A 15,231-nucleotide genomic window follows, 5' to 3' on the forward strand; every position below is an offset into this window, starting at 1 on the left:
CACTAGAAAAGAACAACCGTGCTGTGTTCCATCATGCAATGCCAAACACAAACAGGGTCAACAACAAAACAGGAACTACCTCCATTAAAGTATATTGCATAACTATCAGTAAATTCTCCATCTCTTTACATCAGCAATAATCCAATATGCAACTGCTTATACTTCAGGATTCAAGTCAACCACATTTCTAAGAAACCACAATCAATAAATAAGTAGAATTCTCGTGAACTTATTGAAAGGTTTGTTGAGTAATAATTAAGAATTTGGCACTTAGTAAAAAGGTTTCTATATTAATGTCACTGTATATCACTATGTACTTACTGTATCAAAAATAAACTAACCTCAGATCATGGAGTTCTGACCCCGAGCCAGTTACAAGCATAAATTCTCTAGGATACAGTTGAGAGACTGTTAGCTCAGCATAAACTTTTCCTCTCGGTGTTAACATATGGCTTATATTTGTGGAACCCACCTACAGAGTAAAATTTGCAATTATTAAGAATGCAAAAAAAACCTTTTGAATTCTTGAACTTTATGAAATGTATGGAAATATATCTTCACTAGAAAAAAAAAATATTTATGTTTGTTCTGCTGTGCTGTAATAGGAGTGGACAGATACACAATTGGCCAAACTTAAGCTTTTTGTAGAAAAAAATTGAAATTTTCAAAGATAATGTAAATCAAGACCTTTATAAATATTTAATTGTGTATTAGACAAGGCATTCTTAAGCAACCTTTGATTTAGGAATGCATTTTCAGTGCAAATTCAATCAATTTTAGTTTGTTCTCTGAGCATCAGAATAAAAAATTCTACATATGTTATTGACATAAATATTCTTTTTCAATCATGTAAATAAGGCTTTCAGATCCCAAAAGGATAACATATACTTTGCCCCTTACTTTAAGGAAATAAATACCAAGTTGGCTCATGCTTTTGTGGCCCTGATTTATGTATGCTTTTATATTTTATATAGTTGCTGACTATCAATCTACATCTCTGTACCTTTGAATCAGGTTCTGTGTAAAAATGTGATCTCTAGAGGCAAAATTTCAAGTAACAGTTACCTAGCTGTAACCATAAAACATATACATGTTCATATAGATATTATCCATAGAAACAGAAGTATGAATGTGCCATAGCTGTTGTGCTGGTCTGGTTCCAGAGGCAGAATTTAGTCTCTCTTATTTTGTTCTGCTTTCATAAGAACCTTGTCAATCAGTCCAGATTCCAGACAACGAATGGAAAAAGGACAAATATTGCAAGTATTAACATTCTTTTGCAAGGTCATATTACATTAATATAGTTACTGGGATATTACAGGCACATAGTTGAATTTTCAGGCTCTGATGCTAGTCACAGTCGACCTGGTTGTGATACAAGTATATCTCCAGAAACTTCACTGAATTATTTTATAATGCAGACAAGCATGAATGGTACCAAAAATCAGACAGCTTAAATAACCAACTGTTGTGAATGCTGGGTTTTTAAGTGGATTCATAAGCTTTCTTTTTCCCCTTAGCAACACTGATTGAACTCCATAAAGAGCACTCACTTTGTTCTCATAATTTCTTGTTTAATCTTGCTTTCCCTCTACCACATAAATATATATTCAGCAAGTGTTATCCATGCCCCCTAATGACACAGTTACCCCACCTCTACACCAAGCTAGAAGGAAGACAAACTTTTAATCTATATTGCTATCACAAAATTAATACATTAAAAAAAAAAAAAAGACTACATGGTAATTCAGGTTTTTCGTTCTCCTAAACCAATAGGATACCATTCTTGCATACAGCCTTCCTATTCAGTTGGCTCTGACCTCTGAGAAGTTATTTACCTTCATAACTATAGTCTCAGTGTACTTACTGTTTTCCTATGCTCCCTCCCTCTGGTGTCTGAAGCAGCTAAAACCATCACCTACAGCAAAAACTTAATGAAAGCCTGTGCTGAAATGAGCAAACCCTGTGTCTGTAGCACTTCAGAACGGAACAATCTGCTTGCTGGAGGTGTATCTCTGAAGTTAAAGACACTACATGAGGGTGGTTGACAAAGCAGGAAGATAAAGGGACTCATGGAGCAGTACCATAAACTGAAGATCAAGAATAAGAAATCAGGGGTAGTTTGTCACAGTATGCCATTTTTGAAAACAGGATCATATTCTGAGGATCTGTGAGAAGCCACACATGTGGAGAAAGGACAGGTGTGAGCTGAAAGCTGAATATCCTAATTATTTGCAACCCTGCCTGCTCCAGGCAGCCAGCTGTAAAACAGAGTCATTATGAGGGGGTGGAAAACAAGCATGGGTCACATTTGAAAAAAAAACCAAACCCAACCAAAACCAAAACAACAACACCCCCCCCAAACCCCAAATAACACACCATCCCCCCCCCCAAAAACCAAAAAAAACCCCAAACCAAAACAAACAAACAAAATGTTTCCTTGGGCATCCAGGAAGAATACAACATCCAGCTATGGTCAGGCAAGAGCACCTTCCACTGCTCTGCTCTGCTGCCTGAAGCTGCCACAGTACAGCACAGTTTTAAGCAGGCAGCTGCCAAGCTATTCTACTATTTACTACTGTAAAAGAATTCCAGGTGAGATTCACTTGGACCTCTTCAGACAAAGATTTGAAACACAGGAGGTTCTGCCTGAACATAAGGAAACACTTTTTTACTGTAGAGGTGGTTAGGCACAGAAACAGGTTGCCCAGAAAGCTGGTGGATTCTCCATCCTTGGAGATACCCAAAAGCCATCTGGACATAGTCCTAGGCAACGAGTTCCAGGTGACCTACTTGAGCAGGGTGTTGGACAAGATGACCTCCAGAGGTCCCTTCCAACCTCAACCATTCTATGATTCAATGATCTGTGCCAAAAGGTACTTCTACTTGGGACTGCTTTAATATAAACTCCACTATTTGTGCTCTTAACCAAGTGAAAAACATCTCCTCACACAGCAATTTCTCCAAAGTATGTGAGTGTTTGGTATCTGAAAGATACAGCAATAATATTATGTTTCATTTTCCATTTCTGAAACAGATCTTGTTTGTCAAAATCCTACATTAAAACAGTTATCACTGTCCCATTTACCTTTGGAACAACATTTGCAAATAGATGATCCAGCAGCTTAACAGAATCTGTGCCTTTTACTTTAAACTTGCCAAATGGTGACAGGTCAATCACACCGACTTTTTCCATAACCTGTTTGTACTCACGACCCACAGGGTCAAACCAATTTGTGCGCCGAAAACTGGGTCTGAAACAGAGCATTTACACACATAAAACACAATTTGGAAATTTTGTGCTCTTTTCAGCAAAAGGTAGTCTTCAGTTTCTTCAGTTTAATAATCATTCAAAAGAGATAGACTTTCCTAATTGTAGGTAGCTTACCCAATATTTTCCTTGGTCTAACATAGCTTAATTATTAAAATCCTTTAACAACAGAGAAAGATATGGGTGATATTTTATCAACCATTTTGCATGATAAACTGTGAACTGTTCAAATGTTAGAAGAAGTAGTAGTCTGTTGTGTAAATTTACAGCATACTTTGTTGCTGAATCATTTATTTGAGTTTAAGGTGTCCAAGGCTTTATTTCTGAATAGCAAAGTGTGTCTCTATTCCTTTATGAGCCTCATTTAGATTGGGACTCCAGTATCCTTGTGAATAACATTTATTTGCTGGATGCGCCCTGATGCAAGCAGGTAACTAGGTGGGCAGGCACTGAGAAGAAAAAAAAAAAGAAAGGAGGATTGGACTTCTCCTTTCCTGAGAATTATACGGAGAGGAACGAGCTTTTTGAAATGTTTTGAAATGTCTGCATTATCAGAATGAAATGGATTCTAAACTACGGAAAAAAAAAGAATGGAAGATCTACCTAATAGATACCATTAGCCAAAATGAATAATAAGTGTATGCTTCTCATTAAATTTAACTCAGCTGGCCCTTGCTATTATGACAATTTGTCTCGGGGGGGGTGTGTGTGTGTGTTGTGTGTGTAATCTTTCATTTACTTGTATCCAGTCTCATCTCCAGGTTTGTAGAACCAATGAGGTTGCTCCCATCCCGCATGAAAGCCCATCGAACATTTTGACTTCAGCAAATCATACAGACCACTGGTTCTCTCTGTTGGTCTCCCAGCAAATCTTTCTTCTTTAGGGTAACCAACTAAAGGGGAAAAAAAAAACCCAAACCAAAAACTACAGCATACTAAGGTCATCACCAAGATAGAACACATGTATATAGACAGAGAAATCTAGAGGCAGGCTTTGCTGGAATCCATTTTCAGGATATAAACATATTTTAAAAAAACCTTCTTACCAATGTTATTAAAACCGTAAGATTCTCTTGCTTTGGCTGCTGTATATTCTGTGGTGGTCCACTTTCCATAGCGGTTGGGATCTAATTCTATCAGGTCAAATAGAGGTTCCCCCTCAAGGATCCAGTCACTGAGGTACTTTCCTATGCCACCAGCATGTATAATGCCATACCTTAAAAACAGGAAAAAGTCCTGCAGTGCCAAGTCTTTTTTGTTTTGTTTTGTTTTAAAATCAGTACTAGCATATACTACTAATACAACCCCTAAAGTACTTAAAAATTTTCCCTCTGTTTTGTTTGTTTGTTCTATTTTGTCTTGTTTTCCAAGTTTACATACTTTACTGACAGATAGTTTTACTGTCCCACTGTCAGCAGCAGAACTCCATTGCTAACGTACAGCAGTTGTGGTGCTTGAGATTACAGCAAGCTCTTTCTTTCTCTAAAGCTCAGAATTTAACAATCTTTTCCAGGGACATTAGAACTCTCTAACAATTAATACTAAAGAAAGTTCTCAAACATCTGATATCCATTAAATATACTTTCTAGTCATAGAATACCTCTTCTTTTTCAATCAGGTTTGATTAAACCAGACTCAGAATTGAAAACCAGACTTAAACATTCTAGCAACTACAGTAAGTATTTACATTACAGTGACAAGAGCAACAGCAGCAGAAGTCAGGAGACAACATGACCAAGATAGCTTTAAAGAAGTTAAATACCAGCAGTACTTTTTATATTGCTCCACAGAAAATCAGGGAATGTAGAGGCACTGGGGACAAAAATAGAAGACTTGTTTGCAGCGGTGTCAGAGTTTGAGAGCTGCCTTTTCTCACCTGATTTACCTTCTCTGTTCTCCACTACAACTACAAAAAGAACTGGTTCCAGAAAGCTTATGCTAACAGAATAAACATGTAGAGATTTTCTGCTACCAATCTGTAGGAAAAGCCTGTCCTGAGGCTTTTATGTGAGTGTCCACACTCATATAATGAGTGTGTAAAGGATCAGACTGTAGAGAACTCTTGTTAGAAACCTACATTAAAGGAACCACACTAGACAGCAAAAGTAGATGCTCAAAAAAGTTAGAAACTGATAGATATAAGGTTTCCTCACTTAAACATTTTGTACATAATTCTAACTTCCAAAATGCTTAACATCTTGACATCCATAGGGAAAAAGCTGTGTGTGAAATGTGCTCCTGTAAGATACTTGAACTGGACAACTGGGGACAAGGAACTTTGTCGTGCTGCCACATGTGTATGTCGCTACTCAGTCTACATATGACCAAACAGTACAGTGTAATGCTAAATTACAGGCACCTCAGATTTGACACTGAAATGTTTAATGACAATAATTATTAATACCAAATGATTTTAAACTTTTTTTATTTTAATACCTCTGTGAATTAGTTTGCTATATCTAAAAAAAAAAAAAATAGTGTCAAAATAGGTTTCTTTCTAGGGAGATGTGAAAATAAATTCTTAATTATTTGTGAAATGCTCCAATAAGCACAACAGAAAAATCCTTGAAGAAATAGTGAGTCTGTCCAAAACGAAGTTTAGATTAGCATGCATCAGTTAAGCCACAGACACTCACACTGAATAGTGAAGCTAAAAAAAACCTGAATTGCTGCTCATCAACTTTGCATACTGAATACTATGTCCTCAATTAAATAGGCAAGGATCTCATGGAAAAAATAATGATGTGATCATTTAATTCTAATGCATATGCATAAGAAGATTTAATTCAGATTACACAGACAACTTAGTTCTGGCACTTGTAGAATGCCTGACTTCGTACTATTCATTAGATTACTTTGATGTAGTGGGGTTTTATCTGTTATTTATTTATTTATTTAAATAAAACAGAAATGTCAGACAGCTGAGTACATGAAGTAATTCTGCCAAACACACTCCTTTAGGCTGTTCAGCAGAAATCTTCAGACTCTCAGCACAAGCTTCTATTACCACAGCTGATGCAGTAAGGATGAGTGCTTGTAAACTGCTACTCTGCAAGTACTGCAGAAGATTTAGCTGTTGCTGGTGTTAATTTAACTGGGCAGCTCTTGGTTATTCACAGGTGTAAGTTTTGTGACCATGGCTACAATGCCTTCAAGAACAGCTCCAGAAGTTTTAGCCAGTTTAAGTCTCCCTACACATCCACTGTAGCCAAAAGCACCCCGAAACACAGCACGGAGACCACTGCATGACTGGGGGTGGCAACAGACCAAATACAATGAGGTTTTTTAGCTTCAGCTGAAGACTGCTGAGCTGATGGCAGGGCAACCCCGGGAGAAAGAGCCCAGGAGGCCGCCCTGCGATGTGGAGTTGCTACTCCAGGTACAGGACTGCAGCTCGGCTGAGTGGTCTCTGCACAGCTTTGCAGCACTGCCTCTGCGCAACCAGTTGATTTTGGTGCTCCTAGCTGGGCCTACATTATCAGAGATTTTACATCACACAGGGTGCCCAAATCCCTCATTACCTTAGATAATGAGGAACTGACTGTATTAACGCATCTACTGCAGTTCTGCTATACAAGAATGAAACACATGCTGTGCAGGGATAGGATATTACTAGTAGCTGTAAAGAGTGGTACAGTTTAAGAATCTCAGTCTTCATATGACGATTTAGAGAAAATTTCCTTAATAAACACAAACTGCCCCCCTCTGTTTTTCTTCTCTCCTTCCAGTCTCTGCCAGATTATCTTCCCTATTGCCCCTGTCCTATTCTTGTGTCTTACTTGTTTATGAGCCCTTTCTTCTCACTATTTTTTTACCCATTCCATTCCTTTTTCCTAGGAAATCTGAGTCCCTGCACATCATGCTCCCTTTTCTAGTGTCTTTGTCCCAGGTTTAGTCATTTTTCTATCCCATTTCTGCAGGAAAACTCCTGTTCAGTCTCTGGCTGTGGAATACTACTGTAGATAGAATGCAGGAATCCTAGTGCAAGATGTAGTGAGTCTCTATTAAGTGTTTATGAGCTGTAACATTTATAAAAGATTGTGACCAGGCCTCAGCAATAGATTTTGTGAAGAATGACAAAAACACATATCTTTGGGAGAAAGTTCACTTCTGCCAAATGTTAAATTCATTCTCAGAAAACAGGGTGATTACAGATTTTCAAAAGAAAGACTTCACCCTAATAAACTTAACACAGCAAAACAACATACCTTCCAATAATCTCATTTGTTGGAGTGGTTACACTGCTTTGACTTAAACTTTTCTGATTAAAATTCTAGCCTACTCTTGTTAACATTTTCAAAGCTATAAGTAACTGAAAATGGGAAGCATTGAGCAACCTTAATAATAAACAGTGCTACAAGCTCTGCTCACTATACTTGCTAACTTCTTTGCACATTAAAATGCCTAGCAAGCTGCTAACTTTAGATAATAAAAATCCTCTAAACTAACAGCACTAAGTCCTCTGTCACAATGTCCCTACCAGTTGACTATGAGATAAGGATTTGCCAATGCACACAAAAAATTACAACACTGGTGGAAACACTGCAGTGACCCACAAGCATAGAACGGAGAGTCAAAAGTCCCTGAAAAGCAGAAAAAGCAATCCAATGACAGCAACATAATTGCAACCTGTGTCTAAACATTTAGAGATTAGTCATATTCCTGAAATCAGTTGTTTAAAGAAACTTAAACATATAACACTGGTCTTCAGTTTTTCCTATATGGAACTTTGAAGCTACTCCCATTGACACCAGTGAAGGAATACAGGCTCCAAAACCGGGCAGCAGAGTAATGAACTTAAACAGTCTTTTTGGTGAACAAGGACTAGGCAAACCACTTTTGTAACTAAGTTTTGCAAATATTACTAGAAGATAATTTTTTTTTTTTAAATCCAAGCAGCAAAGGTGAATACCTTTCACAATGAATCATTGCAAAATTACCAAACCTTTTTATTTTGAGGACCTCGGAAAGCACGTTAGTGATATTGCCTTATCTAATGATCTGAGGGTTTGTTTGGTTTGGATTGAAAGAAAACTGGAAAAAGCTGAGCTGGATTTTGAACAGCAAATTAGGCAATTGGAAAAACAATGTAAACAGAATGTGTTCAATAACATGTGCCTGGAATTGTATTCAGTTCATTCTATCCATCTTGAATAAATGGTCAAACTAAGACAATTAAAGAGAAATCAGTAAGAGTTTTACCACTGACTTCAGTGCAGCCAGAGTATGTAAGATGTAAATCACACTCAGAGAAAATACCATAATGGGCAGGAGAATGACACCAATAAAACCCTCATTCCTGTTGTCACATTGCCCTCTTCATTTGCTTTCCTCTAACACCCAGCAATGTAATTTTTCAGCTCAACCTTCAACAGTCAGAACCATTACTGTGTTTGTACCCCTAGAGCAGCCAGTCACCCAGTATGTCAGCAAAGCCTTCTGCTTAGTACGCCTTCAACTCGTCACCCAGAAGTTAATACTTCATATTAAAAGATCTCCCTGTACAACTCATTCTTGTCCAACTTCAGCGACACCCATTTCTGTGTATGCCAAAAAACTGTTGAACACAATGTAATTCAAAGCAATACATAAAATGAACTGGAAAGTGTATTGTAAAACCCAGCACTTTCATGACTCTAACTTGCTGCAGACAGTACCAAGTACTACCCATTTCTTGCTTCATAAACTGTCATGGATATTGCCCTCCAGAATAAGAGGAGGAAACAAACTAAAAAACAGTGAGAGTTATGAAGAAGAAGTAAGAGAGAAGGATTATTTTCTCTTATGTGGGTAGTGGTAATTAAGACTATTCCCAATTACATTTTACATAAAATATGTGCAAAACAACCCTCAAACCCATAAATATGTGCAAAGCTTGAGCTGACTGCCATTTTAACAGTATGACAGACAAAAGCTGTCACGAAGAATTTACTCACCCGAAACCAATAGCTACCCAGTAATTTCTGACACCCTGATGTGGTCCCACCATAGGAAGAATGTCTGGAGAATAGGTGATAGGACCCGCAATTGTGTTTACGATGTCTGCTTTTTTCAGAACAGGGACCATTTCCATAGCAGCCTCAATATGTTCCATTATTCTGTCTAAATCGGACTCAAAAAGTTCTTTTCCAAAACCTGCACAAATATTTGACTCTTATTACATACTCAATTACACTGAAAATACTTACATTTTAAATACAGTTGTGCAATCTACATATATAAAAGTTATATGGAATTCATCAGTGAGTATGTTCAAGCCTTTGCCATCCTACATGACAAAAATGGCGTGCATAAATCCCTAGTTATCTGCAGGATCAAGTTTATTGTCACTGCAGTTATACTGTCCTTTATACATATTTGTTTAACCCTAAGGTCATGCAAATTCAACAATGAAGTAGAAAGGAAGTAGAGAAACACAGGAACTTCCTTCTGTGTTAAATAAGACCCACTTATTTCTCTCAGTATGCCAACAATTTGGGAAGGGGAAGAAAGATATTGCTTGTGTCAGCTTATGATTTCCATGGTGTTTAGTGAATTCCTGGATATATTTCACTCTTCAGTCTGAACCTTAAGCATTATTGAACATCATTCTGTAGAGGGACTTGACACTACTGGAGACAGTTAAGTTCAGGAAGCTGTGATAGTGCAATCCAAAGCCCAGCAATGCTGATTGCTCTTCCTTAGGAAACATGTTGTGTTTTTTTTTTTTAAAACAGCAACACTATTGACTTATTATAACCTTCTGTCTAGAAGTGAATGGAAAGCTGGAGCCTAGATATAACACAGCATTTTATGTTTTTTTTTAATAAGCAGCAGCATGACATAGTTAGGATTTTTTTGTACAAAAATTCTATACAAATTGCTAACCCTCTTGCATTTATATCCATGCATAGCATTTTGTCTAATACATTCCCTTCCTATACTTGTGTTTCTATTTGACAACCACATTATCTCTGGGGGAACAGCAAAAATCCAGAGCCCCTGTGAGTATGCTGGAAAGAACTGTAGCTTAGAAAAATCCCTATTCAATTGCAAAAGGCTACGTAACACAGATTTGGTGGCTGCATCTAGTCACAACACATGGGCATGTGTTCAGAGAGCAGGGTAAGACTATGTTGTAGATGTGCATTTTGTGCCTATTTCAAATAGGCTTTTTCTTATGTTACATTTTTATTTCTATTCACTCATCATTAGAGTTACAACTATTCTTTGAAAAAATTTCTGCATTGCAATAATGCATGGCAAATATTTTCTATTTTCCATCACATAAGGCAGCATGACAGGCTGGGATTTAGACACATTAAAATGTGTGCTAGTGCTTATCAAGTTTAAAGATTTAATGTTCTTGATTACCTGGTGGGACTCCATTTGTTACCCATGAGTCCTGCAGCTTCATCTTCTCCTCGCTTTCATATGGACCAAATAAAAGACCATCCCTTTCTTGCCTTAGATAATATGATCCTTCTAAGTCACGAATCACCGGCAATTCTGTTTTTAGGGCTTTCACTTCAGGAATAGTTGATGTCACAACATACTGATGATGAACAGGTATGAGAGGGTGCTGCAGGCCAATCATCTTACCTATGTCACGGGCCCAGAAGCCTAGAGAAGACAAAAAAAACCAAAACAGAAATATTCGAACACTAATTTCAGTGAATGGAAAATAACAGTAAAACATTTGCAGGAAGCACTGAGCTTTATGGAATGTGACAAAGAAATTTTTTTCCATACTTTTAATTTTCAAATTTTTTTTCATATTATGCAGCATAATTTCCCCTCCATAATTCCATGCCCTTGTTCCTAATTATATGTCCATAGGTTATTCTAGTATACAGATATTAAAAAAATATAATTAGTAAAATATAGATCAGGCTTCTAAAAGTTCAGAAGATAATTTAATTAACAGTCCCACAAACCCCATGGCTTATTTCAGTAAAGTAGGTCTGCAATGCAGTCCTAACAAAGTCAGAGACACTTAAAAATCAGAATAAATTAGCTCACACCACAGATATTAACCTAGCCTCTTACTATCAACCAAATGAGCTAATATGCTTTCCCAAGACAGTACTCAAGTCCTAATGCCCCAATCGAGCAAGGCAGTTATTTCAGCCAGCTAACCTCAGGAATTTAAGTTCCTCTCCTCTTTCACACACATCATGTGACTCATATTAATTATGTCTTTCACATAGCAATCAATTCATTATGATGTTCATATTGGTGAGTAGTCGGTGTGCTCTCCCATAGTTGTCCAATTAGAAGTTCTGATACAGACTATTACCAGAAAATGCAAGCAACAATTTCCCTGCCTCTGAAGGCTGCTCAAACTCCTTCATGTATACTACTAGGCATAAGTTAAAAGAAGACCTAATTCTTCTCTGTTAAGGTTAACCTGGTAAGACACATTCACTTAGTGAGGTACCAGTGTCAAAGTCTAGGAGTGGAAGCCACTTAACTGCCAAACTTATTAGTTCAGGCTCTGCATCATGGCTCACATCTGCTGTGAGGTTGGAACACATAGACCTGGAATCAGACAGATAAAATTGACTGGGATGGCAGCTGCTCTAAGCAGCTTGGAATATCCCTCAGCCCCACTCTCCTGACTCTGGATCAGGGAGCAGAGGTCTCAGACGTGGGAATGAAGGGGGAAAATCTAATGAAGCAGGAGTGTCAGGGGAGTCTGGGAGTGAGGGTTGGGGGAAGGCAAAATGGGAGAGGAGGAAGACATACCAGGGCCTTCCAAATAAAAGGCTGTGTGCCATATGGCACACAGGGAAAGAAGGGGGGTCAGCCTGGTTCCTGTGTAACCAGCTGACTCCAAACTGTTTATGAAAAGTATCTCAGCAAGATTGGCTACCTAAGGTAGCTGCTCCTTCCCCTGAGACTTACACTCATGTTGCCCAGCTTAACATAGAACTTTTCTTCCTTTTTGCTGCCTACTTGTCTTACCCAAACGCTCCTAACTCTCTCTTCAGTTCCATGCTCTCCAAGATCTGGTCAAAATTTAGCTCTGAGGGCCCTGAGGGCACTAACAGGCATTCATGATCCTGAACAGCCTCACCTGGGACCTCCACCCACGCCCCTGCCCACAGGCCCAGGAGCCCCATTTCAGGTCAGCGCAGGGCCTTCAAACCTGCCTGAGCTGGATTGATTGTAGGTGTGCCTGTTTACAGCTCTGTCACAACCATGCCTGCGCCTGGCCATGGACCTCATTGATCCAGACCCTGATCCGTGGACTACTTCCCAGATTGACCTCAGGCCAGTCTTGTCTGTACGGTCCTGCCTGTTGATCAGTGGGCAGTATCTGACCCTGGTTACCATCACAAGACCTCTTCCTGACCTGTGGATCAACCTCCTGGCTTGGCCTCAGCCTGGCTTCATCACTGTGCGTCTGCCTGTGCCTCAAGCCGCAAGCCTGTCTGGAGACCTGGACAGTGGGCTGGCCCCAGCTGCTGGTTCTGGGCCTGCCCTGCTCCCTCCCTTGTGGCCTGCAGGACGGAGCCCTTCCTCAAGGCTTGGCTCCTGCCCTGCCAGCCTTTTTACCAAGCTTGGCTCCCTGTCCTGTGGGGAGCAGGTGGCGTGCGCTGCTTGCTGACACTGACTTGGGAATACATCTTCTCACCTCTGGCGTGGCCTAAAGCCAGGGCAATTAGGAAAGTTGAGTTGGGCTGTGCTGGCCTTGTGCCATTCCCCCACACCAGGAGGGCTGTCAGTCTCTTACTTAATACTACCAACCAGCCTCAGGCTCTAACACCCACAGTTTTTAAAAATGCAGATTTTCCGAGGAAAATGTTTTCTGTGGTGACTCACTTGACAATTGCTGACAGCCAGCTAAAGCAAGGGAGCAGGAAATCCAGGATCATGGTAGAGAGATCTGTTCAGTTAAAAGTCCCTGCCCAGTAAATACTAAAACCCAGTATCTGTTGTTCTGCATTTATCATAGATAAGGCTTTTGCTTCTTAATGGCATCCTCACCACTTGGAGACTCACTGACAGAACACTTGTTAAGTCAGTTAAATTGGGTCAGGGAAGTTCATGCCACAGTCATACAGTGAGTGATCCAAAACATCCTTTAAGGCTACTGAAACCTGATTTATGCTTCCTTATACAAAAACAAACCAAACAAAAAATTCTAATAAAGTTGAATTAGTAGAACGTCTGCAAGGGTTTCCTCCATTACACATGGCAAATACAAATGTGGGTTTAAATGGAGGCTAACAATCTTCAGGGAACTTCTTTTCATTTGGGCATTTCCATGTCACCTACAAAGAAAACTATTTTAAGGTAAGGTCAGCTAATGATCCACAGAGGAGAAGGAAAGGTGAAGTAGCAGAAAATTCCATCTCTAGTATCATGCACTGTTTTCCTGCCAAAATTGCTTGGACTTAAAGAAATATTTGGAAAAGAAATAATGCTCTAGGAATGTGCTTCTAATAAATTCACTGTTTTGCTTACTCATTAAAACAGAATCAGTGGGAAAATTTAGAAAGCAAGCATATTCAAGCTCTTCAAAGACAATAAAAATGGTGGACTTAATTTTAGGTCTCTGAAACTTAACTTTGTTTCTTTCAGAATAATATTAAATTTCTTAGCCTTTAAGTTTGCAGAAGTACATTACAAACACAGCTGATTTTAAATTGCTTTTGAATTAAAGGCAAATAGTTTAGGTTTGCTCAAAATAAAATCTTAAATATTGTACTTCTAAAAAAAAAGTCACACGATAAGTGCTTATTTAATTGCACAGAATAACAACAGCTGACATTCACTAAATGATAAATATTGCAGTTTCTTTGTTTAAAGTTTTTGAACCATGTGCAAAAGCTATTACAAACAAAAAAATGGCAAAAGGAAGAATATGTTCTCTGATACGACATTCTAATTGGAAGCAGATGTCATGTCCTATCACACATCATAGACATAAAAGAAGGAATGAATTGTATCTCTAGGACATTTGTGAAGATTAAATTGTAGAGATTGCAAATATCTGATGCTGAAACATTTAGTGGTGGTTTTACTTAGCATATCTGCTGAACTATGTAATCTATCTCTTGTTTTTAAAAAAGAAAATCTTCCATCACTGCCTATAATGGTTGTATATAGAGTATGTACATGCCTGCCAGTGTGTGCTTATATACATGCACATACTGTATATATAAACTAAATTAACTATTTTTGCAGACTTTAATCAAACATTCCATTATAAATAGGCTGCAAATCACTTCAGCAGGCTCAGTACCAGTTAGTTCATGTCAGGGATTATTTATTAGGCATCTGCTTTCTTCCCAAATGGAAAGCTCACATAAGGAACAGCTAAAGATTGGTTGAAACTAGTTTGTTCCAGCTCTACAGCAGATGTCAGTTGGGGGACAAGGGGGAAAGAGAATGTGGAGAGCCTTCTGATATATTTTCCTCTGATCATATTGCAACATGAGCCTAAAATATGAGCTCTCAATTATACTAGTTATGATCGGTAGTGGAATGAGGCAAGGCTGAGAAGAAGAATGAATGTTAGCTGAGAGAACATTTATAAGAGATATGTGTTTTACAGTATTGATTTCACATCCTTAGCCAGAACGTTAAGCAGTATGTGCTTCAAACGTTCATTTCGGCTGAACAGTTAACTACACAAGAGAATTGACTAAATATATTGTTGGTTTAATAATTTATTAAATAATTAAAAAAGACTTATGAAAATTTCACAAGGGTGCATTCTAATTTTTGCAAATAAACTTTGAAAAGCATTTTATAGAAAACTGCCTAATGTGAACTTGATATATAAGCCAAAGAAAGATAACTACACTACAAACACATAAGGAAATTACTACATCTGTGATACTTCATCCATATGATGCAAAGCCAATAGTTAGGAATAATGAGTGCATAGAAGTTTGCGGCCTAAATAAGAAGCCTGATTGCCAAAAGAGCTGCCTTTCCATTCCATAATCTTGGACCACTCCCAGACC

General features: G+C 38.4%; 1 protein-coding gene across 1 annotated transcript; it reads right to left on the reverse strand.

Annotated features, from left to right (window-relative positions):
* Positions 1-27: 27 nt before the first annotated feature.
* On the reverse strand, positions 28-12,375 carry DMGDH (dimethylglycine dehydrogenase). Its single transcript, XM_010582877.1, has 8 exons — positions 12,218-12,375; positions 11,691-11,791; positions 10,625-10,873; positions 9,208-9,406; positions 4,318-4,487; positions 4,011-4,164; positions 3,089-3,254; positions 28-472 (listed from the first exon to the last, which is right to left on the reverse strand). Exons 1-8 carry the CDS (start codon positions 12,373-12,375, stop codon positions 326-328), a joined length of 1,344 nt encoding a protein of 447 aa, XP_010581179.1. The 3' UTR covers positions 28-325.
* Between the last annotated feature and the right edge of the window lie 2,856 nt (positions 12,376-15,231).

The sequence above is a fragment of the Haliaeetus leucocephalus genome, unplaced genomic scaffold (genome assembly GCF_000737465.1).
Source record: "Haliaeetus leucocephalus isolate CR32 unplaced genomic scaffold, Haliaeetus_leucocephalus-4.0 Scaffold849, whole genome shotgun sequence".
NCBI lineage: Eukaryota > Metazoa > Chordata > Aves > Accipitriformes > Accipitridae > Haliaeetus > Haliaeetus leucocephalus.